Below are 26,710 nucleotides of genomic sequence, written 5' to 3' on the forward strand. Positions count from 1 at the left end.
TTTCCAGTTCTCAGATCGTCAGTCGTTTAATATTTGTTTTTTTCTTTCTTTTCTTTTTCGTTTAAACCTTCCTTACATATGCTATTTTGTCGCTGAAGAAGCCTGCACGTGGCAGCATAGTCCAGGCAGGAAAGGAAAAGGAAGTTATTACTGCTCTCTTCTGGCCGCCTGCAATAGTAAATCATAACTTGCCATTCCCTAACTGGTGGCTGGAGACTTATCTTCATAAATACATGTGACCCAAGAAGTTTCAGTTTACATACCCTGTCCCTTGGGGTTCTTGCCTGTGGAGAGCCTTTTCCTTCCTGAAATTAGACAAAGGTTGTAAGAATTGAAGCTCGGGCTTCAAAGCACAGGAAAAGAGAATGTTGTCTTATCCTGTTGCTCCAGTGGAGCTCCAGCTGGCCATGTTTATCTACCCCGGGTGTGAAGCTGCGTGTCCATCTGTGAGGGGCTCAGCACAGTGCTTAGGCTTGCCCTTAAATTTTGAACTTAGGAACTTCTGGAGGTATTTCTTGTTCGTTTTCCTACATGGTTATTTTTATAGTGACAGCTATTTAGCTTTTGGGTGTACGCTTAAATTGTGAAGCATTGAAACTTTGTAAGATTTACCTGTTTGCTAGAGTAACGTTTAACCTCTGTTATATATACAGTGACCATATAATTTACCACCCAAACCAGAACACTTTTAACTGTGAAAAGAGACACTATTAATTATTATGCCAGGTCCATAGTGATAAACCAGGAATGTCCTGGGCTAACTAGAATGTGTAGCTATCCTATTTGTACCTAATTATTTTCTTTACAAACATTTAAGCAAGCCCAAATCACTTTACATAATTGAGGAGGTGGAGGAGGGGATGTAGTAATTGTCTGACACATAACTGCTACGTGAACTGTGCAAATGTGGATGTCACTGAAGAGTACATAGATACCGTATTTAAAAGGAAGAACAGGTTTCAGAAATTAAAAATGAATGTCAAGGTAATAATGATAGTAGCTGACAACATTGATTGCTCACGTGCTTTATCTCTGTTATCCTTCGGTGATCTCATGAGGCGAGTACTACTATTATTCCCATTTTTGTATTCTCATAATGATGAAGCAAAAATTAAAATTTAAGGACTTGGAATTCCAAAGCTTATGCATGCTTTTAACTACAACACTATAGTTCCTTCCTCTGGACATTCTTGATATCCCTGTGATTATCTTTTTTAAAATGTAGTCAGCTCTACTCCCTCTACGTCGGAAACAAAGTGGTAAGGGGACTCTGCCAGTTTGGCACTTCTAAGCCATGGCTCCATGCGTTGTTGCTGGCCCAAGTAATTCTGAAAGGGTTCACTGATGGCAGGAAACGAGCTGCCATAGTATGGCTTCAATAATTCTGTTTTAATTTTTAAGTGCAGAATGCTATGACAAGTCTAGTATTCTGATTACAAGATTTTAAAAAAACACAATAATCACCTCTTTCTATTTCTCCTTTGTGGACCTGTGTCTTTTTAAAAAACAGAATTTGTCATTAAATGTATTCTAAGGTAAGCTTCCGTTACCTTCTGCACTGAGAAAGGAGAATGCACAAGTTTACATTGTGTTTGCATTGTGTGTTTTTAGGGTATCATCTATTATAATTGTTACTATGTGCCAAGTCCTCCACTAGTCAATTTATATTCAATTCATCTCACAGTAACTCCATGATTTAAGTGTATTTACCATCTCCCTCGTACCTGTGATGAAATTGACACCCAGAAAAGTTGAAGTAATTCACTCGAAGTATCATTACCGGAAGTGGCAAAACAGGGATTTGAACCCAGAGAATCTGATTCCAAAGTCCTTGAACCTAACCACTACATTCCTTATGAAGACTGCTTACTTGAAAGCTGCTACTTCCAAAAAAAAAAAAAAAGGAAAGAGAGAAGTGAATGCAGATTAGATTAGAAATGTGAACTGTGAGTAGCACGTGAGAGCTGAATGTCATACTTGTCTGGATTTCCTGCTGGGCAGTTTAGTCCTCATATTTCATCTACTGAAGTGTGTGTATTTCATAATAGTCACTAGAGGTGCTTCAAGAGACTTGGGTGACAGGACCAAGGTTTTAATGTTGCAGCAAAAGTGATATTTGTTCTGTGAATAGCACACTATTGGGATTGACATGTAAAAAAGAAACTTCAAGAAGGCATTAATGGGAAAGACTCTGCCAAACCCAGTGTCGGCTGATTAGTCATCTTGGCCCAATGTACGTTTTCAACCCAGTGGGCCTGATAGCACACAGGGCAGTGTGCCATGAGCCAGGAGACGTACAGGCGCAAATAGAAAGTGATGGGAGAGTTTTGTGGTAAAGCATCATCGTTTATCAAACTACATAGAAACTACACCCAAGTAGAAGCACTGAGAGTAATTATATTCTGCATGACAAAAATGTGAAAAAGTACCACCTTTTCATACTCTTTGAACCTTTGAAAAAACTTAATCAGAAAACTTAACTCTAGGAGCTCTAGAGGGAGCTAATCTATTTATACACACACACACACACACACACACACACACACACATTTTAAAGACACCTCAAACCTCAACCGTGCTATTAACCAGACTGATGATTCATTCATGCTCATGCAGTAGTAATGTTCCTCAGATTTATATGTGTACAGTAGTGTCAGATCTTAATCTGATGGAAACATGCATTATTTGATTTTCTTTCAGAATATTCTTTCCTGTACAAGTGATTCACATGCTGTAACCCTCAGAGTGCATATGTGTAACACATGTCAGAATTTTAAAGGAAAGGTAATGACTTTTGCTGATGAAAGACGTTAAAACATTTCCCTCAAAAACATGTTTAAAACATATTACACATGCTAATATAGATATGGGCCTGTATGCACATATATGCATACCTACCCCCAACCCTCCCTGGGTTCTTTCAGGAGGGCCCCTTGGACTTTAAAATCTAAGACGATTTATTCTGAGTGTGATAGCTGCTGGGCCACAAATACAGGAAAATGAAATTACTCACTTTTTTTAGGTTAGGGTGAAGACAAACCCAATGCAGGGTTCACTTCTTTAGGTTGAGAGTATTGAATCTAGAATTGGGTTGGATTCATAATTTCCAAAACCTAAGACCCTCAGCTAGAGATATGAACTACCTCCAAAGGCTCGTGGCAGAGTATCCCCATAACATCACTATCTCCCTGCCTTCGAAAGCTTATCTTCTCAGATAAGACAACTGGACAGCAAATTTTTAACTTAATTTAGTGGAAGTAGAAGAGTCTTTGTATTTTCCTTTTCTAAAAGTAGCTCATGATAGACTTGTAGAAGAAATGAAATAGGGGAGCCTGGGTGGTTCAGTCGGTTAAACATCCTATTCTTGATTTCAGCTCAGGTCACGACGTCAGGGTCCTGGGATCAAGCCCCGCATCACACTCTGCGCTCAGCATGGATTCTGCTTCTCTCTCTCCCTCTGCTCCTACTCTCTCTCTCTCTCATTCTCATAAATAAATAAATAAATAAATAAATAAATAAATAAATAAATAAAATCTTTTTAAAAAAGAAAGAACTGAAATAGGTACAAAAAGGGAATTAAGAAACTTCTAGGGGGACATGCAGTATTTGGATGTGGCCAGATACTTTTGTGAAGGTAGTGACCAGGTGCTCCATTTGAGGGCCTTGCAGAAAGCATGGTGAGGCAAGTTAGGTGGACAGAACCAGTCTTTGTAATTTTGGGGGGGCAGATGGTAGCAGGAAGGGCTGGCCAGTAGTGCACAGGGAGGGAAGCAAAGGTGGATGCTGCTGACTCTGGCCCTCCCACACCATCTCTCTGGTCCCCTGCTCTTCATCTCACCAAAATTCTTAGGCTCTGATAAGCTTTCTTACCTTGTTACAGCTACTTAATGTTTAAAGTCTTACTGTGAAAGAAAAAATAATACAAGGAGCTTTTTCCTCTCAACTTCAACTCCCATCAAAAAATTTAATAGTAAGATGAGCCTGCATACAGATGATATATATTTTTAATCTGTTCAAAGTACTTCATATTTATTGGGTTAGTTAAGCTTTTGTCAGACTGGGAACATGCAATGCACAGAAGGAAAGAGCAAATTAATTGTGTAGAAGCTAAGTGAGAGGACTGTGAAGAGATAGATCGAATGAAGAAGGGGAAACAAAAAATATCAGGTGACAGCAGCACATATTTTGTATTAATTCTCAAATCATCGATAGGATTTATGGAAATTTGTAGTTTCCCTCTTATCCTAGACATCATTTTATTTTAGAACTTTAATAATAATTTTTAAATGGTGTTGATACTCTGATTTTGCACATGACTGACTTCTATCTTGGTATGAGTTTTAGAATTTCAACATCCCTTACTGATATGGATTTGGATTTTTAAAATATTTTTTTAAGTGTCCAAGTCGGGGTGCCTGGGTGGCTCAGCTGGTTAAGCATCTGCCTTCCGGTCAGGTCATGATCCTGGAGTCCTGGGATAGAGCCCTGTGTTGGGCTCCCTGCTAGGCAGGGAGTCTGTTTCTCCCTCTGTTTCTCCCCGCACTTGTGCTCTATGTCTCTCTCTCTCTCAAATAAATAAATAAAATCTAAAAAAATAAAATAAATGTCCCAGTCAATGAAATACTGTATTACTGAAGCACTATAAAGAAAAGGGGATTAATCAAATGAGTTCATTTAGGTGAGAGTAGTATGATATATTACTGAGAAATAGACCCCATGTGACACACATGAAAGAACACAGGACTTAAAGGCATGGACAACTCAGAGTTGTGTCATTTTCTATTTGTGTGGCCCTTAACCAGTTTCTCAGCCTCAACCAGTTTCCTCCTCCACAGATGGGAAAAATAATAGAAGTTTTGCATACACTTTAATGTTATTTCAGAATAAAATAAGAATGATTATGTATTCATTTTGAAATTTGTGAAGTGCTACTCAAATATAAATATTATACATACAAATGAAAACAAAAAATATTTTAATTATAATTTTATCAGATATAACTTATCAAGCCATAAAACTTTCATATGTTGATGTCTGTAATATCAAGCCATGAAACTGAGATGTTGTTATCTGGGATGTCAATTTTTTTGTCACTTTTATTCAACTACTGATACCATACTGAAGACATTATAACAAAAAATAGAAGGTCATCCTTTATTTTTGGAAGATTGGTATAGGTGTAAAATCGATCTTAATTGTTTGGAGAGTTTACTTGGCAGGTACTCCAGAGTTCATTCAAGAATACATGGACACATTGAAATCAGAGGGTCTTATTATTTTTAGTGACTAAAATCCCTTTAAGAATCTAATGAAAGCTGAGGGTCCTCTTCCAGAAAAAATATTCCTATCATCTACAGACAGAATTTTGTAAGGAATTTCAAAAGGGTTCATATCCATGGATCCTCATAAAAACCGTATGTTCACCTTAGATTGATATGTAGTAGACTTAGTAGGCTTCAGTGATTGACTTTAGTAGACTTTAGTGATATGACCTCCTCCCTTCCAGATTTCTGTGTTTTCCAGATTATTATAGTCTTCTCTTAAAGACTATTATAGAAGTTGTTTTCCTGCCCAGGGGCACCTCCACCAATTCTATATTCCATCTAGAGTCTGTCTCTCAAACAATCTTGGTTCCTGTGTTCAGTCTACCCCCTGATTGCTGTTCCCCAGCATCCTTTTTTTTTTTTTTAAGATTTTATTTATTCATTTGAGAGGGAGAGCGCACACAAGCCGGGGGAAGGGGTAAAGAAAGGGGGAGAAGCAGACTCCCCACTGAGCAGGGAGCCCTATGCGGAGTCCTATCCCAGGACTCTGGGATCATGACCTGAGCCTAAAGCAGATGCTTAACCTACTGAGCCACCCAGGCATCCCTTTTCTCCAGCATTCTTCATCAGTGCTCCCTCCCAGGGGAGACAGTAAGAGAGGGAAGGTCTCTGAACCAAGCTAACAAATACAAGAAGCAGAGGCTTTGGGCAGAAATGGAAACTGCAAGTAGGTTGCGGCAAGGCTGGAATAGAGGTAAATAGTCTGAAAAACCAAACTGTTAAAGATTTTTACTGATTTGCAACTCTACCATCTTAAAACAGTCAAATATTTGAAATTCTTTTTTTTTTTAAGATTCATTTATTTAATTTAGAAAGAGAGAGCATGAGAGCAGGAGGGGCAGAAAGAGTGGGAAAGAGAATGTCAAGCAGACTCTGCACTGAGTGTGGAGCTAGACACAGGGCTCGATCCCAGGACCCTGAGATCATGACCTGAGCTGAAACCAGAAGTCGGACACTTCATGGACTGCACTACCCAAGTGCCCCAGATATTTAAAATTCTTTGTACAGAGCTCATTTGTAGACAGCTCTTCATTGAAGTCCTCTAGAATTTGACCATTCCCTGCCTCTAATAAGATAATATGAAAGTGATTTTGAAGCTATAAAGGACTAGAACAGTGTAAGGAATATCATGCTGGATTATAACATGATTTGATGTGATGTGAAGAAAAGTTGCACAGCATCACATCCATTGTATGAAATGTCAGCCAGATGGAAAAACAGACCAAAGGTTTTTTTTTCTCTCGTAGTCCATCTAACAACTGTATATTTTTCCAAGTTTGTAGAATTTTAATTCCCAGATTTTCTGCTTTTGCACTAAATCCTCAGCCTATTGAAGTCTTAATTTGGTATCATTTCACAAATGGCTCTCAATATTCTGTCTTCAGATACAATCAGTTTACATAAGTCAGCATATGTTAACAACAACCACAACAAAATCCAGGGCAAATATTTTAAAATGCAGACACATTCATAGAATACCAGAAGAGCATGCTCTTATTTTGTAACTTTAGCAACAATCACTCTAGATCTCTAAAAGTGTTACTGTTAGAAAATGAGAGTAAGGACATGTGCGTTCTTCATGAGCCAAGTGGATTCACTGCTGTGGAATTCTGAGTTTTATTATCAAATGTTGGTTTAAATTTTTATGTCCTAGTGCCACTGTGATCCATGACAATGTATTCTTTAAAGTAGCTTTAGTTTATTTTTTTTTTTAATTTGAGTACTGTTGACACACAATGTTACATTAGTTTCAGGTGTATAACTTAGTGATTTGACAAGTCTATACATTATGCTGTGCTCACCAGAAGTATAGCTACCATCTGTCCCATTACATCGCTATTACAATATCATTGACTGTGTTCCTTATGCTGTGCTTTTTATTCCCATGACTTACTCATTCCGTAACTGGAAGCCTGGATCGCTCTCTCCCCTTTGCCCATTTTGTCCAACCCCCCACTCCCTCCCCTCAGTTCTCTGTGTTTATTGTTCTGATTCTCCTTTTTGTTTGTATATTCATTTTTGGGGATTCCATTTATGAGTGGAATCATTTGGTATTTGGCTTTCTCAGTCTAACTTATTTACTTCCTTCAGTTAGCATAATACCTTCTGGGTCCACCCGCGTCATCTCAAATGGCACAGTCTCATCCTTTTTTATGGATGACAGTCTATTTTTAAAATAAAATGTAGGAGAAGGTAGCAAACTACTTAATAATGAATGTGAAGTATTGAATTAGAGTATTATTTTGTGCTTTTAAAAGTATTATTGATATTGCAAGGTGAATTTTTACAGTAATATTATGATGCTGATAGGCAACATTGATTTTAAGATTTCCACATTTTATAAGCAGAAAACAAAAGGCCCAAATATTTAAGATGTGGAAATTCTGCTGAAGCAGCATTGACAGTGAATTAGATTTCCATTAGGTGGTGTTCGGTGAGAGGGGATGTGCATATGCAGGGTTTGAAGAAATTTACAAGAGAGAGAGACATTTTTCATTCAGAATGCTAACAGACATCATTTGGTTTCAGAAGCCTGGCTTTCAGCGTTCACTGCATGAGCTATCATCACTCAGAATTCTCACTTTTTTAAAGTGTAGTAATATACCTTTGATAGACAATTCAGAGAAATTAATAGCAAATGATAGAGAAATTGCTCTTTTCTAGAGGGAGAAAAGACATTTGATGCAGAGAAACAATGAGGGCGTGGCTATGAAATTTAAGACCACTACATACTGTATTTTAAGTGTAAATTTCTATTAAGCTTTTGTCTACTTGTTGCGTCAAATTAAAGCCCCTCGTCTTAGCAGATTAAAACCTTTTATGATTCTTTTGATGTGGAACTATTATTTTTCACTTCCTTTGTCTTGCAAACCACTGATAAATTCTTCAGTTTCTTCCAGCCACGTGTCTCTCTTTTAAATTTTAGAACCATTGAATTTTATAGAAACAGCATTCTAAAGAAAGAAGTTAGAGTGTAATACTGTAGCTTGTCGACATAAAGAAATATGTTAGAAAGCAAAATGATATTATATTGATAGGCTTTGAAGAGAAAGATCTTTGTGGGCATTTAAAACACCAAGGAATTACAAGGCTGTGTTGAAGAGCAGGCTAGTTGAATCGGAGAAGTCAAAGCAAGGTATCTTTCATTACTGACATGCCATCTACTGAAAAGAAGCTGAAGTTAGTCCTAAGTAGCTAACAGTGAGCTCCAGGTACTAACTTCCCTGACGCACTGAAATAGGAAGGGGTGGAAGAAAGTTGTAAAAGAAACCCTCAGGGATTCCTCCTTTTTTCCCCTGCGATCCCTTTAATCCTTGAATTGTCAAACCACATGGAAAATAATAGAGCTGCATAGTTCTGAGACTTAAGTGGTATTATCTTTTTAAAAGAAAATATTAGGTCTTTTCACATCTCTGGACAGGAGCAGGGCATGCGTTTGGTGTAGAAAAGAGTAACTTGGAACAAGAGATGCATGTTACTTTTTCGGTTTTAATATATTATTATCTATGACTAAGCAGACTGCACCCAGTAGGGAAAAAAAATTATAGCCAATATTTTATTTTCCTTTTTTAAAACAGATGATTCAACGAGAAGCAGATGTAAAAAGTAAGGTAACTGCTGTGGCGTTGACAGACTCTGTTCACAATGTGTGGCATCAAGAAGCAGGCAAAACGATTCGAGAATGGATGAGAGAGGTGAGACGAGATTTTTTTCAACGCTGAGATGAATGAGTGTGAGCCTTTATATCTTGAGCCCCCACCAACTTATATCACCTCCCACCCCCAAACTCCCTTTCTAGAAGCAGAACATTTACAGAGAAGAGAAAAAAGTAGACATGGTTGAAATAATAATAGAAAACCCTTCTGAAGAACAAAAACGTTTTTGAAAGCCCTTCTCCCTTTTTTGGGCATTCTGTAGAATGTTACGTATGCATGCAGTATACATTAGGAACTCCGGCTGAAGAAGGTCATGATCTGTTAGGAGATTATTATTCCCTGATTTTTAATTTTTCCACCAGCTATTTAGCATTGGTGCTGCTCAGTGACAAGAAAGAAGTTTAAAGTACCATTGAGTCTCATCCTTTTCTTGAAAGATGGTCAGTACATGCCACTCTTAAATGGATTGGCTCACTACTGCCAGTAGGGGGAGAGGTAAAAAGCTGAAATAGCGTTTTGCCAGACCAAACGTGGGACTCCAAGAAACCCAAGGGCTGGTCATGGTCCAGCCTCCAGCTAAGAAAGCTTCTTTTCACCATTCCTAAGAGCTAGTGAGCCTGAAAACTATCATGACTCATTGAACATGCTTCTGTTTTTTTAAAACTTTCAACCCATTATTTTTACTTTGGTTATAGATGTACAGCTGAAACTTCCTTTTTACTTATATTTGCCTTTCTGATACTATAAGCAATTGACATCATCCACACCATGCTATATCAATTGTTTGGTCAATCATGTATTTCTCTAAATGAGAACTAGTTGACCTTCCTGATTTTCTCCCACTTTTTCTTGATAGAATACCCAGACATTTATCCAGCTGACCTCTCACCATAGGTATGGTGTGTAACTTCTAATCAGCCCTTACAGTGCACTGTAAGAACCAGAGAGTTAATGTTTGGAAAGAGTTTTGAATAAATAAAAGGACTAAGCTGTATAATCCCATAATGGAATAATCATAATATTACCAGTCTGTTTTCACTGTTGTTATTATATCTACTAGAAAAAGTACTTTCATTGTGCAGAAGTCTAAAATATATTTACTCCATTCCTCATAATGTTATTTAAATATGTGAAGGTAGGCTTTTAATCTTTACTAACACCCTGGTGTTTTCTGACCACATTGCTTTTCATATTTCTCCTTTCACAATTTATCTACATCCTTAATTGTCTTTTCCAAGGGCCTTTTTTTTTTTCCAAGGGAAATTTTGCGTAATTCATACCTATACTTTTTTTGTGGTATTTATCTGTCCAAGTGGATATGTAAAGAGCTCCCCGCATTATGTAAAGTAGTAAGGTTGAATAAATGCACCTTTTTCCCCACATATAACCAATACGGAATTTAGTGTTTGTCCCAAACTAGAAATATCCCTGTTCATCATCTTTGAATTGGGAATTCTTCATGTCTCATTCCAGGTGACAAATACAACAAAATTTATTTAAATTTACTTCTTTTTCTGAAGTTTTTATTCAAATTCCAGTTATTTAACGTACATTGTTATATTAGTTTCAGGTGTACAATATAGTGATTCAACACTTCCATACATCATCCTGTGCTCATCACAACAAAGTGCCCTCCTTAATCCCCATCACCTGTTTCCTCCATTCCCCCACCCACCTCCCTCTGGTAACCATCAGTTTGCTGTCTGTAGTAGATTTGCCCTTTAACCCTTTGTAGCTAAGACTGGATTAGATGCTGCCTTCAAAAATCAGAATATATTAATATGTGCATTTTTCCATCTGACTGAAATAGGCAATAGTTGAAATCATCTTAATTCAGTCAAAGCTCTCATTAATTTCTTTGCAAGCATAGCCTTTTAAATCTTTTTAATATTATGTAATTTTATCAACGACCTACTTCTTGATTAGTTCTTTTATTCCCTCAGTTATGTCATGAAACAGCATGAAGAGTTTTTTATTATGACATACCAAAATTCAGACCCCCAACTCAATCACTTACCTAACTGTGTAATCTTGGGTACATTGTTTAATCTTTTGAGATTCAATTTTTTCATCTATGAAATCTAATACCTACCTTGCAAATATGGTTGGGAAATAACCTATGTAAAGAAACAGGATGGACATGGGCATTTTAGAGAGGTTCAATAAATCATAGTTCTCATTGTTGTTACCTTCTTGACCCCAAGTAACATAAAATATATGGATTGTATTCTTTTCTTTTATGGATAATTTACGTATTCAGAATATCTTACCAAAGAGCAAAGAGTTGGAAGAAGTGGGTTTTGATAATGATTCTGGCTTAGTCACTCACTAGGTAAATCAGTAACTGAGATCTAACACATACCAGGTACTCTACACTAAGGCTTATTGTCTTGGGAATGCCACTCCATCATTCTGGGCCTGTTTCGTAATTGTGAATTAGAGATAATAATTCCTATTCCATCTACTTTGTGAACTATTATGAGAATCAAAGGTGACAACCGAGAAGAAAATCCCTTGAAAAGCAAATGGCACTGCATAAAAAAACAAAATGCTTTGTTATAGAAAACACTATAAATATCCCAGAGATAAAAATTAATAAATGATCGTTGATGGAGCTTTGAAATTATCCCCACTCAGAGAGCCTCTCTAAAACAAGAACAGAAAGGGAAACTATGGGAGCCTATGCCAGATATTCTTATAGGAACTCACCTAAATGTGTGATCCCCTCGTAGAGAATTCAGTCTGGTTTGGCAAGATAAAAATCTAGTGTTTGTTTCCCAGCACTTAGGATAAAACTCTGTCCCTTTTTCTTTTTCCATTTTTAGTCTCTGTCCATTCTGCAAGACCCCCTGAAATAATGAAAAACAAATAGCCCTGGGTTCAGTAAATAGAGCTGTTGTCTTGAGCACGAGTGTTGGGAGAAGGATGTGGAAGGGTAACTTTTGCGTCCCTCAGCATCCGACTTCCTACCGCAGCCTACTCCGGCTTTAGTTGGAATCAGCTCAGAATCTGAGATATTTTGCAAATATGTCAAGAAAAACAACTTAGCTGAACTGTAATGTTGTCCATAAAAATCGTATTCTGGCTGCAGATGAAGCCTCAGTGCTTTGGGCCTCTTATTTTATTTTATTTTTTTTTTTATGCAGAGATGATGAATTTTATTTTTTTTTACTTATTTATTTTATTTTTTTTATAATGATTTTTTATTATATTATGTTGGTCACCATACAGTACATCCCTGGTTTGCTTTGGGCCTCTTAATGATTAGCTCCATTATTTGACCAAACACCACTTTAAATTTGGAAGTAGGTTAGGGTATGAATTGCCCAGTCATTCTTATTATACTGCGAATTAAGTAAAACTGCTTTTTGTTTTGTAAGCATATTTAAGTATGTGATAAAGGTATTAATGTTAACTATTCATCTACTATAAAAAGCTGATTAACTTTTTTAAATTTTCAGCAATCAGCATACAGAAAGAAGGTTAAGTACTATATTCTTACATTACTTATATAATTTTAAAATAACAAGTTCTTTTAAAGAAAGGAGGTCAGAGAGGGCTACTTTTGGCAATTACTCTGAGTAAAAACTACTCCCAAGCAAAAGACCAAGCATATACACTTAACCGTGACTCATGAGGAGAGGTAAGAAGTAGCCTACGGCAGATCCTAAAAGACGCTTCTTACCTCCAGCTCCAGGACTGGAAAGTGGGTAAGAGTGGGCATGCAGGACATTATGCTAGGTGAAATAAAAAACTAGAGGCAGAATGAAAAATACCGCCTGATCACACTTACATACGGACTCTAAAAAGGTTGACTACATAGAAAGAGACTAGAACAGTGGTTACCGGTGGGGTAAATAGGGAGATGTTGGTCAAAGGGTACAAAGTTGCATTTATGAACTATGCGTAAGTCTAAATGTACGGCACGATGACTATATTCAGTACTGTATTGAATACTAGAAATTTGCCAAGAGAGTAGATTGCAGGTTCTATCACAACACACACACACACACACACACACACACACAGTAACTATGTGAGGAAATAATTAGCTCAACAGCAATAATCATTTCTCGATGTATATGTGTATCAAATCATCATGTTGTACGCCTTAAATACATAGTTTAAAAAAAAAAAAAGACTGAGTGGGTAAATGTCATTTCCTGACATATCCCTGGCCTCTGAAAGTCTCAGCCAAGCCAGATGTATGGTTCTATGTAATTGTCATGAACCCTTACGCAGAACCATCAGCTCGGAGTGGCAGTTCTGGAAACACAACCCGGTGAATCATAGTTGTTCTTGTCTGAGGACACAGTGCCGTCCATCTTGAAGCCCCACCTCTGAGGCATTGGTGGATCTCAGACAAATGAAATAAAAATGAGGAAGAAACTAAATTCAACCAGACCACTCAGCACTATGGCCTACAGTCACTTCTAGTCCATGTTCATAGTTCCCAACATTTTAGATTTTACAAAAAAGGCAATTTGCAACCACAGAAACACTGTAAGTTCATAATTTCAGAGTTAAAAGACCTTTAAATTGAGAACACTTAACTCTAAGAAACATTCTCTGTATTGCACTTTTTTTCCCCTCGGACCCAGAGAAACTTTAGTTACATGATCCTTCCCAAATTCTTAGCCCTGGCCACAGGCTTCTTTCTCTCTGCTTGTTGGTTGGGATGAGGCAGGGCTACGTCTGAGACTCAAACATGCCTGTCCTGATATCTGTAGTACAGCATGCCTTGCTGTCTGCTTGGGGCACCCCAGAATAAGATCTCTAGGGGCTTGGAACACACTCCAGCACGTTTCGAATTTAAGTAGGGCTTTCCTAGCCAGCTGCCTCTGTTGCCATCCTGGATACTGTTGGTAGTGTTCATCTCAACTGAAGAACAGGAGTGGGGGCAAATTGAGCCACTGAGAAGAGGGACAGAATAAACACTAGAAACACAGTAAAAAGAGATTTGGTTTTTAAACTATAGAAATGCATCTCAGAATAGGAAGTTGGGTTGGATATGATGGAATTTCAGACTCGATTGAATTCATGTGTAAGGGCTGTACGTCTTTCTCATATTTCTTTCTTTACGTGTATTTCTCAGCACATTTTTGTTATTTTATTTTGTTATACTCTGTCACATGGCAAACATTTTTATCTTGTTCTGCCCTTTTCTCTACATATTTTTCCCAGTGGGATAAAAATTTACTCATACATGTACACACATGTACATGACACTCATCAGAATTACGATATCGAGCCTTTACAATCCTGCACAGGTACTTTGTCTCCAGAGAACTTTTGGACATATTCACTTTATAGGTTGTTTATTTCTATCCTATTTTTATGAGAAGTCAAAGCCTAAACATCTTCCTAGATAAAAAGTGAAATTTCAGAATCACAAATGTTAACCTATCTTTTGCTTTAAATGTTTGAGTTAAAGGTGACCCGGATAAAATCCATTTTATTCAGCTTTTTAAAGTCAGTGATAACGAGTTAGAAAATGATTAATCGCCAACATATTGTAATGTACCATCATTTTTATTAATACGAGAAATATCCTATAAGACGTAGTTTTACATATGTGAAGTGTAGGTGAGCAGTATTAAGACTGACATATCACCTGGGTAATAGCCGACTTTCAGCACATTTGGAGGTCCTACTAGGGTGAATAATAATTAAAATATATACCTAATCGCTCCCTGTCTGTCGGTAGTGCTAATTGCTGTCATTGAAAAGACTGAATTGTTTAAGAGAAAGAGAGAAAAAGAGAAAGTCATTCTTCATTGAAGCTATCTCCCTGTATCATTGGGAGCCTATTTTTAGTACCTATAGAAGTCATGATTTTTGAATTTATTAGGGGCTGTGATGAATGATAAAACAAATCATCCATTTACATATCTTGACACTGCTTTGGAGAATACTTATTTCTTACAAGCAAGTGTCACATTGTATATAAAAGCTGGCTAATTGTGTGCTAATCTTCTGCATTATCTAGAACTCTGTGATGTGGTATTCTATCAATAGTAATATTAATTTTACTTATTTCAAATGTATGAAATATCTTCTAAAACCCTATTTCTTTTATAGTTTCTGCTCTCTCACATTGTATAATTCTGCATTCAGCTGCTAATTAAGATTAGGAGTGCAAGTTATAGAATACATATTCACTTTAAACCATCAAGCTTTTGTAATACATAAAAATACTAATATTTTATCTATTTTAAATGTAAAAGGAAAGAAAGCATTTAAGAACATTACTAGATGTTGTGTTTGTTTTCATGGGTTTTTTTTCCACACAGTTCAATGGTTTCATTGATCTACTGTTTCTTACAAAAATCCGCCATGCTTTGTGAACTTCACTTTCTAATCTCATACAGCAACCCTTCCTTTATGTTATTCCTGCACTCCCTGGTCCCAGAACAGTAGGGTTGCCTTGACAAATCTATTCAAAAGCCATTCCTCGGCCTTTATTGGTGGGGACTGGGGCCTTTGAAATTCTCTCCTCACTGCAACACAGCTGACATCTTCTTCCAGACAGAATGAATTAAGGAAATACAATAAGACACTTGATCTACCAGTCAAGGATCTTTCCACAGTGAGGACGGATTCCATGGTGCACAACCAGGGCAGCAAGCATCTAAAAATACACAATACATGCTTGTTTACCAGAATAGCAATCAGCGATTTTTCCAACATGATTGATAGGATGATTTCTTTTAAAATAAAATCTGTCTAGAAATTCAGTGTGTGTGTGTGTGTGTGTGTGTGTGTGTGTGTGTGTGTTAGAAATTTTTAAAAAGCCCTATGAGGTTAATCACATTTTTTAAGCCCGCCTTTAAATACAGACTTAAAGTGTATGGGAAGAATATACATTATTTTTATTTTATTTGTCTGAGTGGTAAGTCATCATTATCTTAAAGATTGATTTTAATATTGAAGGCTTTGTGTCCTCAAACACACAGCTACAATTCTCTAGTTTGTGTTTCTTTTGAACTGCTTGATACAGCCTTCATTGAACAAGGTTGAAGTAAAAACTAAAAGAAAGTATATTTAAGGAGTCACTGCAAAATTTATTTCTTTTGGTGTTGCAGAGATAAAGACTATAGTTTTAAAAATAAAACTATTCTTTTCGCATGATCAAATTAATATTAATTTCCATCTTAAAGTTAAAAATGGGCATCCTTTTCAGTTTCCATCAATTATAATCTTAGCCTTTTCTTATAAACATTACATCATGGTTCACAAAAGGTTACATGTCCTCTTAATATCAGCGCAGATAATTTGCTGAATTGTAGAAGATAAACTTTTTTCCACAGCCACAGTGGTCATGAATAATAGTGTTTATATAAGACAATTTTTTACAGTGCTTGGAAAATAAATTGAATATACATCTAGTGGTTGACTATATAGGATAAATTAATCTCTGTAGCCTAAAAAGTTTGTCTTGGTTTAAAAATGTTTCAACAGAAAATTGTCTCTATTGCATTGCAGAATTGTTGTAATTGGGTGTCTAGCTCAGAACCATTAGACACATCAGTGGAGTCCATGCTGCCAGATTGTCCCCGAGTCTCAGCAGGTATGTGTTTGATGAGAGATGTATGGGTTTTTTTAGGGTGAAAAAATATGGTAATGAAATGTAGAATTCTATTTTGTGAATTAAGCATGTTGTTCTGCCTTGAATCTTTGAATGGATTATTGGTAACATACGGCATGGGTCTGATCCGCTACCAGAAATTTGTTGAGTGACTGAAAATAGTAACTAACACATTCAGTGAAGATGAATAGGTGAAGCAATTTGAAAGTAATGTAGACAGTTGCTGCTAAAGCTTCGGGAGACAAGATGTACATAAATAAAAAGTTGATTAAGATAAGGACTGGGTAGCTATGCAGGATCTCGGAAAATTTGTCTCACATTGCATACCAACTCAAGGATACAACACGCAGTCAGGGCTGTGAGTTCAGAGAGGAGAGACTGCTGTGGCCTAGAGTCTTTAGAAAAATTTTTCATGCAGAAGATTTTGGCTGGACCTTGTGCATTCGGTAGGATGTAGATTATAGAAAGACGTGCAGGATGACATTTTAGGCGAAAGAAACAGAGCAATGTAAGGAAGAAGGGCCGGAATGGATCTGAAAATGTTCACGGGAAACAAAGGCAAGATAGACCTGCCTTTTGAAAGAGGTGGAGGGGGAAGTACCTCAGGAAGCAGGTGGGCTTAGGAAGACAGTTGAAGGATGCAATGGCTTTCCAGCCTACAGAGTTTGTACTTCAGTCTCTGATCTCTAGAGAAGATGAGTGACATTTTTGGTTGCTTTCTGGTTTTGGCTTTCGCAATTCCCAACCAGTTCGAACGGTAAACGCAAAATGAGTAGCAGTATCTGATTATGGCTACAGAACAGAAATGGGCTTGCTTTGCGCAAAGATGTCAGAGAATGAGCAGAAGTTTTGAACATGACCTACTCCACAGAAAAAATCATAGGAGGTAGATGATCACTAAGCATTTAGAGTTGCTGACATGTCTACGTACTTGAAGGAAATAATTTGGAGAACAGTTCAAATATGAGGTAAAGAACAATTATTATAACTATATTTCATTATCACTAATACCTAAACTTGAACTCAGCTTCACTATCATTATAGCTAAACTTTTCAGGTCTGTTGGTTAGGAAACATATATGTTGCTCTATAAATATATATATATAAATATATTTAAATTTATAAATAAATATACACACACGTATGTGTATGTGTGTATGTATGTATATGTATTATATATGTTATATATTATGGTATATACTACATTACATATACATATATAATACTATATGTATGTTATATAACTGATTATCCTTATTAGCAGTGGTTATGTTCTATAAAGTCACTGAGAGTGCTAAATTAGTGATATTGAATCATTACTCCTGGGGATATACAGGGTTAGGTTCCTACAAGCTTCTAGTCACAACGTTTTCATCAGCCAACCAATACATAACCTTGCTTTATGAATTGAATGTCTCTATTTAAAGACACCTTATTTAATATACATTGTTGATTCACTAACATTGAACTCAGAGGCAACAGCACTGTAACTCATGCCTGAGTGAAGCTTGTCTAACACATTTATTTTCACCGTAAGACACATCACAGTCTTCTTAGGAACACTAGTGCTTAGTGCTTAGGTACACTAGACAACACTTCAGCACTATACTTGGGGGCCATTTCAAACAGTGATATTGCCCCCCCCAAAAAAAGCACAAAAATGTGAAAAACATGGCACCAAATAGTCTGCAAAAAGGGCACTTGTTTACAGTGTGAGAATTGAAACAAGAAGGTAAAGCATGGCCTTATTTGACCTCAGTTAGGAATGCATGCTAGGTAACTCCAGTTTTTCACCACTCTGCACATGTGCATGTCTATAAGTGACCACAAAAAGCACCCTGAGTATTGATTTGGGAGTTGCAAATAAATTTTAGTAAATAGGTGAATTCACAATTATGGAATCTGTGAGGAAGAGGATTGACTATATATAGTAAAGGATTTGTTAAAAGGATTTGACCTGGGATTTGACCAGAGCTGGAGAAGCATGCTCTGTAAGGATGTCGACTTGGCCTCCCATACTGGAGCTTGGAACTATCGAGCAGACATTTGTTAGGCGGAGACAGATGAATGAATTAGACCCCATGAACGTGAACTGGAGCCCGGAGGATGGACTTAAACTCATGTCAGTTCTTTTTGCTTCTGTCCTTGGTGGTGTGGCTGTCCTATAGAAGCCAGTGCCCTTTGTCACGGAGCTAAGCACACACACACTTGGCCCAGGAGTCAGAGATGCCAAAGGGGAATTCAGGGGAAGGTGAACAGGTGGAATCCTGGCCACTGGCTCAGGCCACCAGGTGAGCTAGCAGATAAGCAACAACGTGCATGAGCTAAAAACAGCTCCTGCTTTAGCCCTCCCAATGTCCCACAGAAATTTCTTTTATGTATCATTCTAATCAGAAACACATAGTTTGAAAAAGAATTCTGGAAAATATCATTCAACCAATCAAACTGACACATTACAGAGCCTCTACGGTTCACCCCTTGTCAACTTGGCAGCTATATACATCTCCTTAAACCACACTTAGTCTACAAATAAGGATATTAATGAAGTCGGGCTTCTACCTCATGTGATACAACTATCCCATGTACAAATGAAAACACAGTAACCCTTACCTCAGAAAAGGATACAAAGTGGGCGCCTGGGTGACTCAGTCGGTTAAGCATCTGCCTTCAGCTTAGGTCATGATCCCAGGGGCTTGGGGTCAAGCCTCCTTCTCCCTCTGCCTCTGCCTCCCTCTCTCTCTCTGTCTCTCATGAATAAATAAAGAAAATCTGTTAAAAAAAAAAAAAGGGGGGGATACAAAGCCCCTTTATTGTTCTTGGCTGATGTCCATTCTTCTCACCTTTTGTATCCTATAATTTAAATACTGAGAGATAAAACTAATACTGTTGATACATATTACATGAGATGATAAGGAAATAAGAGAGTGGAGGAAAACAAAAATAATTTAATATGTACATTCAAGTCAAAATAAGTAAGAAATACCCATAGCTATTACATTGCTCGTTTTTGTAACCATGTAGTTGTAGCTGGTATTTATAACTACCTTCATTCTGTATCCCCTTTGTTCTTAACAAGCACCTCAACTGGTCATAGTTCTTGCCTGGTGGGCTGACCCATACCTTCATTCCTGAAGCAGCTGGGCCATTAGCTATCCTTCCTGAGTTAGATGGTTGTAGTTTTCTATTGACATTAGTCACAGGAAATACTAACAGGTGTCCTCGATGATTTCCTGCATTGCAGACACATTCCTCTTTATCTCCATTGTGTAGTAGCAACTCAGTTATCCCTTAGTTATCAGGATCAATCACCCCAGCCAATATAGTAAGACTCTTCCATTCCTTGTTAATTCAGTGGCATAAGGAGCCCAGAGTGGCAAGATGACAGTCTCAGCTTTGAGTTCAATGGAATCATTGTTGTGTCACTTAATAAAAGCATTCCTCCCTATGGAACTAAGACCTTTAGATCAACAGAGCCTAAAATCATAGGAATGGGAGGCAACAGTTTTGCTACTAAGTGACTGAGGGTAGTAAGAAGAGAAACCAGTCCCATTTCCATCCCTTCATTCCCAGACCTGGGAGAAATATCACATGTATTAAATGCTGATTTAGGGTACATACCACACCCTGGAGTACATTGTCTCAGCCCCACAGGGTGCTGTCACCTGAGCAGGCACCATAACTGAGTCTTCAGAAAGTTACTTCACCACTTTATGAAGCCTGCTGCTTAAGGATAATGGGGAACATTGTAAGACCAATGCATGTTGGCAGACCTCAGGCTCTTTGTCATCCTCTCACTTGCTCTCTCTGATGGAAGCCAGCTCTATGTGAGGTGCTCTGTGCAGAGGCCCACGTGGCAAGGAACTGGTGTCTCTGGCCAAGAGTCAGTGAGTACCTGAGGCCCATCCACAGCCCCATGCATGACCTTGGAAGAAGATTCTCTCCCACATCAGCCTTGAGATAACTGCAACCCCAGCTAACACCTTGATGATGGTGAGACCCTAAGCCAGTCGCTCAGTTAAGCCACACTGAGATTCCTAATCTAGAGGACCTACAAGTGCTAAGTGTGTATTGTTTTAAGCTGCCCGGCTGGGGTTATTTATTCCACAGCAGTACATAATTAATACAGCAGGTTTAAATGTCAACTCTGGTGGTCACTGAAGCCTAAGTAGAAACAACCTTAACTTTTTTGAGGCTAAAGTCTTGTAAGGCTCATCTTTGCCCTCATACCTGAGGATTTGAGCAGCTTTCTAAAAAGGCACTAAAAAGTTCATCAAAGACAATTCATTCCTAGCCTAGTTCCCTGACTGCCGCCTCATTAGGCTTTGCTGTACATTGTATCAGAGACAAGATATTAAGTTTCTTTTTTATTACATTTGGTCACTATATCATTTGATCACTAAGTCTTCTCCCTCTGCAGCTCTTCACTGACCAATTTTTCTTAGGACAGAATTTGCTACTCCCTGCAACCTTCTATTCCCTGTTGGCTTTTATTCCAACAAATTTGTCTTTAATCGGAAGGAGATTTCACATACACTCCCCAGCATATATCCATTTATTTCTTGTATATGGATTGATCACTTATATTATGTCCCAGGTACTATTCTGGAAGTTGGGAGCATAGCAGGAAATAGTAGCTTATCATGACTATCTTTAAAAAAAAAAAAAAAAAAAAAAAAGAACTGTTACCTGGACCTCTGCTAGTGGTAGGTTCCTCCCTTTGAATCTGGCATCATTAGGTTACATCAAATAGAAAAAGAGTTGGGGGCAGCACGCCCAGCATTTTCTATACCTACTTATAAAAACTCAGCAGTTTTTCAATCAAAATCAGTGATCTCTTGCAAAGAGCTCTTAAAAAATGTTGAATAAGGGGGCGCCTGGGTAGCGCAGTCGTTAAGCGTCTGCCTTCGGCTCAGGGCGTGATCCTCGTGTTCCGGGATCGAGTCCCACATCGGGCTCCTCGGCTGGGAGCCTGCTTCTTCCTCTCCCACTTCCCCTGCTGTGTTCCCTCTCTCGCTGGCTGTCTCTCTGTCACATAAATAAATAAAATCTTAAAAAAAAAAAAAATGTTGAATAAGGGGTACGGCATGATCAAAGTGGGATTTTGAAGATTAATTTAATAAATGGACAAAAGAGAGGAGCAAGAAGCTGGAGGCAGGGGCACCTGGGTGGTTCAGTCATTAAACGTCTGCCTTGGGCTCAGGGCATGATCCCAGGGTCCTGGGATCGAGTCCCGCATAGGGCTCCGTGCTCTGCTGGGAGCCTGCTTCTTCCTCTCCCACTCCCCCTGCCTGTGTTCCCTCTCTCACTGGCCGTCTCTCTCTCTCTCTCTCTCTCTCTCTCTCTCTCTCTGTCAAATAAATAAATAAAATCTTAAAAAAAAGAAGAAGAAGCTGGAGGCAGCCGACTCATCAGGCTGTGATGATGAAGCAAGTATATGGGGTGGATGGCATGAACTGGCCTGGTGGTGTGAATGGAGAGGAAAGGGGAGTGAAGAGAAATAGGACTCAGGAAGAATCTTCACTCCCTGACGGGCAGTAGGTTGGACGTGGAGGCTAAGGCAAAGGGAGAAAACAACAAGCTGGAGTGAAAAGTAACTGGGATTATGAAACATTACCAGAAATATAGGGGAGTTGGAGAGGAAAATCAGTTCAGGGCAAGAAAGGAGGAAACTGTTCTATAACCTACCCAGTTGAGGTGATGGCAGTGGATGTGATGGCAGGAGGTTCGAATGGAGATAACCAAAGCATGGGCAAGTGCCTTTGAAACTCCTGTAATTCTCTGAGCACAAGTTAGTAATGGATATCCAGACTCTATGTTCAATTTAATGAAACCTTTTTTTTCCAGCTTTCTAATTTATAAAAGTTTTCTTAAGTCGTAATATGCTTTTATTGTTTGACTAAAGTCTCATGGCTGTAGCAGTGAATTGCCTATAAACACACATACTCATTTAATACTATGTTTTTCCTTCATTACTAAATATGTTTCTCTTTATTAGAAAAAAAAGATCTGCTTCTCGTAATAGCTTCATTTTATCAATGTTATTTATCTATGAATACATATATTTTAATAACAGGTACAATAAAATTTTTAAATTATATTTAAAGTGTCACTGATAATTATTATCAGGGCAGTCATGTCGTTTTCATTTTTCTTTTAAAAGCAGATGTAATACTTGACAGCTCCACACTTAGGAGTTGGCAATGTTGTACCCTATACTAAAAAGAAAGTCTGACTTTTTAGTTATCTTAACATATAGGGAATGGTGGGTATTCGAGGGACCTTGAATCCATGTCCTGTGACTGTTTGCCCCGCTTCATTCTGTTGGTGGTGTTCCCGACCAGTAAAATCAGCCCATTAAAAACGTTGTTATTCAAAGAATTATATGATAGGTTAGTAGGACCTATGTTTATTGTATAGCCCACATTCTGTGTTGTTTGTGTGTTGCTTATAAAATGGCAAAAGCAAATATCTGCCGTACTTATCTCGTAGAAATGTTATGAGAACAATTTTTGTAGTGTCTGGAGGGCCATTTGAGTTCATCAGAAAGAAGGCACTGTAAAAACCTCATGTGGTACTGTATATGCTATATATTCTATTCTATATTCTAATCATTTCAGAATTTAAGGCTATCATTTATTTTAAAACTATTATTTTAATCGTATGGGAATGAAAAAGCATTTGCAGACATACTCCCCTTCCGTTTCCCTGTCTCTATTTTTAAGCAACAAATAACTTAGTTTTTCGTATTTTCCTGTGTTCTCTGCGACACTGATAAGGGTCATAAAATATTACATGGAAACCAGACACAGAAAGAGAGAAAATACAGTGAAGAAAGCAAAAGGAAAACCAGTAGTAGGACGAAAATGTAAAGTAGGACATAGAAGTATAGATGCAATAAGGCTAAAAGAGACATGGGGTAGCGGTAAGGGTGAGATTGGAAATGATCTTGTGTGGTGTGCTGCTCCCCAAAAATAGCTAATATAATTTTTGGCTGTTTATGAGGAGGCCTTCCCCCAGCGTGAAAGGAAAGCAAAACATAAATGTTTGAAAACAGAGAAGGTTACAGAGCACTGCTGTCTTCTGACTTCTTAAAAGTCTGGACGCAGCTTGCTTTGGCTGTCACGTGACTGACAGGCTGCTCTTTGCCAGATTTTTCTAACTGGGGCTAGGTTTGGGTAAGTGCTACTGCTAAGGCTCGTGTCCCTTCAGCCCCCTCTGAATGTGCTCCTTACATGCCCCTCTGGGTGTGTGTGTCCAGTCTGTATGAATTCATTCAGTAAGTATTTACCATGGACTAGACATTGTGCCAGGTGTCAGGGAAGTAGCAATGAATTACAACAGATAAATGTCCTTTGTGGAGGTTAGGAGGGGAGACAAATAATAAGCAAGGTAAATAAGGAAAGTTTACGATTGTGGGAATCGGTAGGAGAAATAGAGAGCAGAAAGAGAGGACCTGAAATATGTGGAGGGGAGGATTTGCATTTTTAGAGGAGTGGCCATGGAGGGCCTCACTGAGAAGATGGCATTTCTGGGACATTCTTTCTAGTCATAATCTCCTACCACCTCCCACTGATAAAGACAGTACTTGCCCATCTGACTTTAGAGATCTTTTCTCAACTCCAGGCTACCTACTGAGCTCTGAAAGCTGTACCCTTATTCGTTCCCAGCAGTCTCTTCTTCTGGGTCTTTGAAAACCTCACCTTATGGTCAGATCCATTTTACAAGTCCTCTAAGATTTATGGTAACCATAAAGTATAGATAGGTACAAGCAAGTTATTAAAGTATTCCACTCTTCCTTGAGCTACCCATATAGAAAAATACAGCATATATATGGTGTCCTGGGGTTCACAGGCAAGGTTGCTTATATCCAGAGGTGAAGGGACAGAACCACTCCTGGCTGACCTGAAGGGTGAAGGATGAAGAGATCAGTATTTTGACATACCTGTGACCACTTTGCAACAGGCGCACAGGATGGAAGGCTCTGCCTCCTCATAGCTTCATTTTGCCACCTACCATAAAGCAACTATCTGAACCTAGATTCACTAAATCGATGTAGTCTAGAGGTGTGGGACCTGTCACTTTATTTCCTGCCAGAACTTGTATCCATCTCACTATTCCTTGTCCTTGTCATAGCTTGAGACAGGCTTTTCTCTAATATTTCACTTTACCTAGAATGCTTGATGTAAATCTGGGCACCTCAAAATTGGAAAGATAACAGCATAAATGTTAAAAAGAAGAAGAAGAAAAAGGAAAACAGAGAGCTTAGTACATGTCTTAGGGGTGAAGAATTAAACTTGAAAACTTACAATATTTAGATGACCTTGTCTTGGTTTGGATATAGAAGGGGGCTGTTGATAACATGTACATCTCAAGCCCCACCTCCCCACCAGAACAGAAAGTGGAAAATTAATAATTTCTAGGTGAATTTGAGTTGTAGACAATTTTACTTTGCTAACATAACCCTAATTTTACTTTGCTTAGCCAGTGCAGATTAACTATTTACAGTGACTGAACTTACTGAATATTTGCTAAATATTTACTTTGATTTATTGCTGAAAATATATCTTGAGGAAATGACACTAAGGAGTTGTATCTCTTCTTTGTTAGTGAATAATCACTTGCTTCTAAAGATAGCAATGAGAAATCAACAGTAATTGCTTCTAGATGTGTTGTCATTCAGAATGTGTAGACAAGCTGAGTTTTCTAATATGTTTTTAGACACAGCTCAAATTAATTAGGTAATTGAAAATCTATACTTTGCCTTTGTAAACAGATCTTAAATTCAAGGCATATTAGCATATATGATACTGTACCACTTTTTCACTGCGTGGACTGCTCAAGCACTACAGCATTCCTCTTTCCACTCAAAGGTTATATATTCTAATCCTTTAAGTGATGCTTTCATGAACTAAATAGCACTTTTCAGGCAGTTTTTGTTCATTCCTGTAGAATTGGCCTTGTAGCTGTTATTCATCAGTTAGTTCCGTATTCATCGTTCTATGCTACCTTATAATTATTAGTTAATGTTAGGGATGAGTATTCTAAAAGTTGACCACCAGAAATTCTTGTGTTTTCAGTGAATCATTCATTATAATTAGCTAGAATCAGGAACTCTGGGGAAATAACTGATTAAAGAATCATTTAAAATAATTTATTTAACTATATATTTATATAGATCACCAATATTTGCCCTGATTATATATACTTAATCAAATCCAATATTTTCCTCTGATTTTGATTCTTGCAGTTTTCCAGTAATCACAGTGAATATAACTAGTTTCACTTCAGAAATCTCACTTTTAAAAAAAAATTAAAAATAGCCACCATGTTTTTTACAGCTTTCTGAACCAATTTGTGAAAAATCCTTCGAAGAATTTGGCAGTAAAGGTGACAACTCTCCTTTCACTGAGCTAACTCTTCCCTTTAAAGATAAAAAAATATATAATTATTTTTGGAATACTTTGGGGTAAATAACCAAATAATATGAATTTGTATTTTTACTTGAAAATTATATGTTATGAGTTAATTTGCAAAAGTTACTACTTTCACTGTCTCTATAGCAGTGTCTCATGGCTCTTAATGCTATGTCCCTAAGTGTTGGAAAAGTAATTCGGGGACCAGTGGTCCCTAAGACAGAAATGTTCATCCTTTTTTACTATATATTAAGTATTGATCTCCCTTCCCACAGCTGTCTGTGCTTCACTTGTCCTCTATTTCTCCTTCCCTCTGTCAGTTCGGTCTGGGTCACTGCTCTTGATGGTTCTCTCTGTGTCTGTATATTGACCTCTGACTCTCCGTCTCTCATTTGGTTTAGTCTCTATGTATCTTACAGTTTTTGTCTCCTGTGTATCTCTTGCTTCAGTCTCCCCCACCTGGAGATTCACCTGGCAACCTGTGGTATCACATCTCCCCCAGCCCACAGTCTCTGCCTGCCCTGCCTGACCTGAGTGGTTTGCCTGGGTCCACTGCCCTTCACTCCTCTTTCACTGTGTGATATGTGCTTCCCTCAAGCCACATGGTCTCTGCTCCTTACCATGCATTCCCTGTCTGCTTCCATCTGCACCTTCCCTGCCTTCTCTGTCTGTCTTGTCAGAGACGGACATCAAGTCACCAATAACAAATCTGTCTCCTGACAAAATTAC

The 26,710-nt window shown here is 38.0% G+C and overlaps 1 protein-coding gene across 9 annotated transcripts in view; it reads left to right on the forward strand.

The window, feature by feature from the left end:
- ARB2A (ARB2 cotranscriptional regulator A) overlaps positions 1 to 26,710 on the forward strand; it is a 422,367-nt gene that overhangs the window by 264,396 nt on the left and 131,261 nt on the right. For 8 of the 9 annotated variants that reach the window (XM_087861977.1, XM_045796280.2, XM_087861983.1 and 5 more), the window contains 2 exons: positions 8,903 to 9,019; positions 16,466 to 16,550. In XM_087861977.1, the coding sequence (XP_087718103.1) occupies positions 8,903 to 9,019; positions 16,466 to 16,550 (202 nt within the window). Of the gene's footprint in view, positions 1 to 8,902; positions 9,020 to 16,465; positions 16,551 to 25,906; positions 26,046 to 26,710 lie in introns of those variants that run through there. The other variant, XM_087861980.1, reaches the window with a different exon arrangement.

This window comes from Ursus americanus, chromosome 5 (genome assembly GCF_024610735.1).
Source record: "Ursus americanus isolate L20-20 chromosome 5, mUrsAme1.1.p, whole genome shotgun sequence".
NCBI classification, from domain to species: domain Eukaryota; kingdom Metazoa; phylum Chordata; class Mammalia; order Carnivora; family Ursidae; genus Ursus; species Ursus americanus.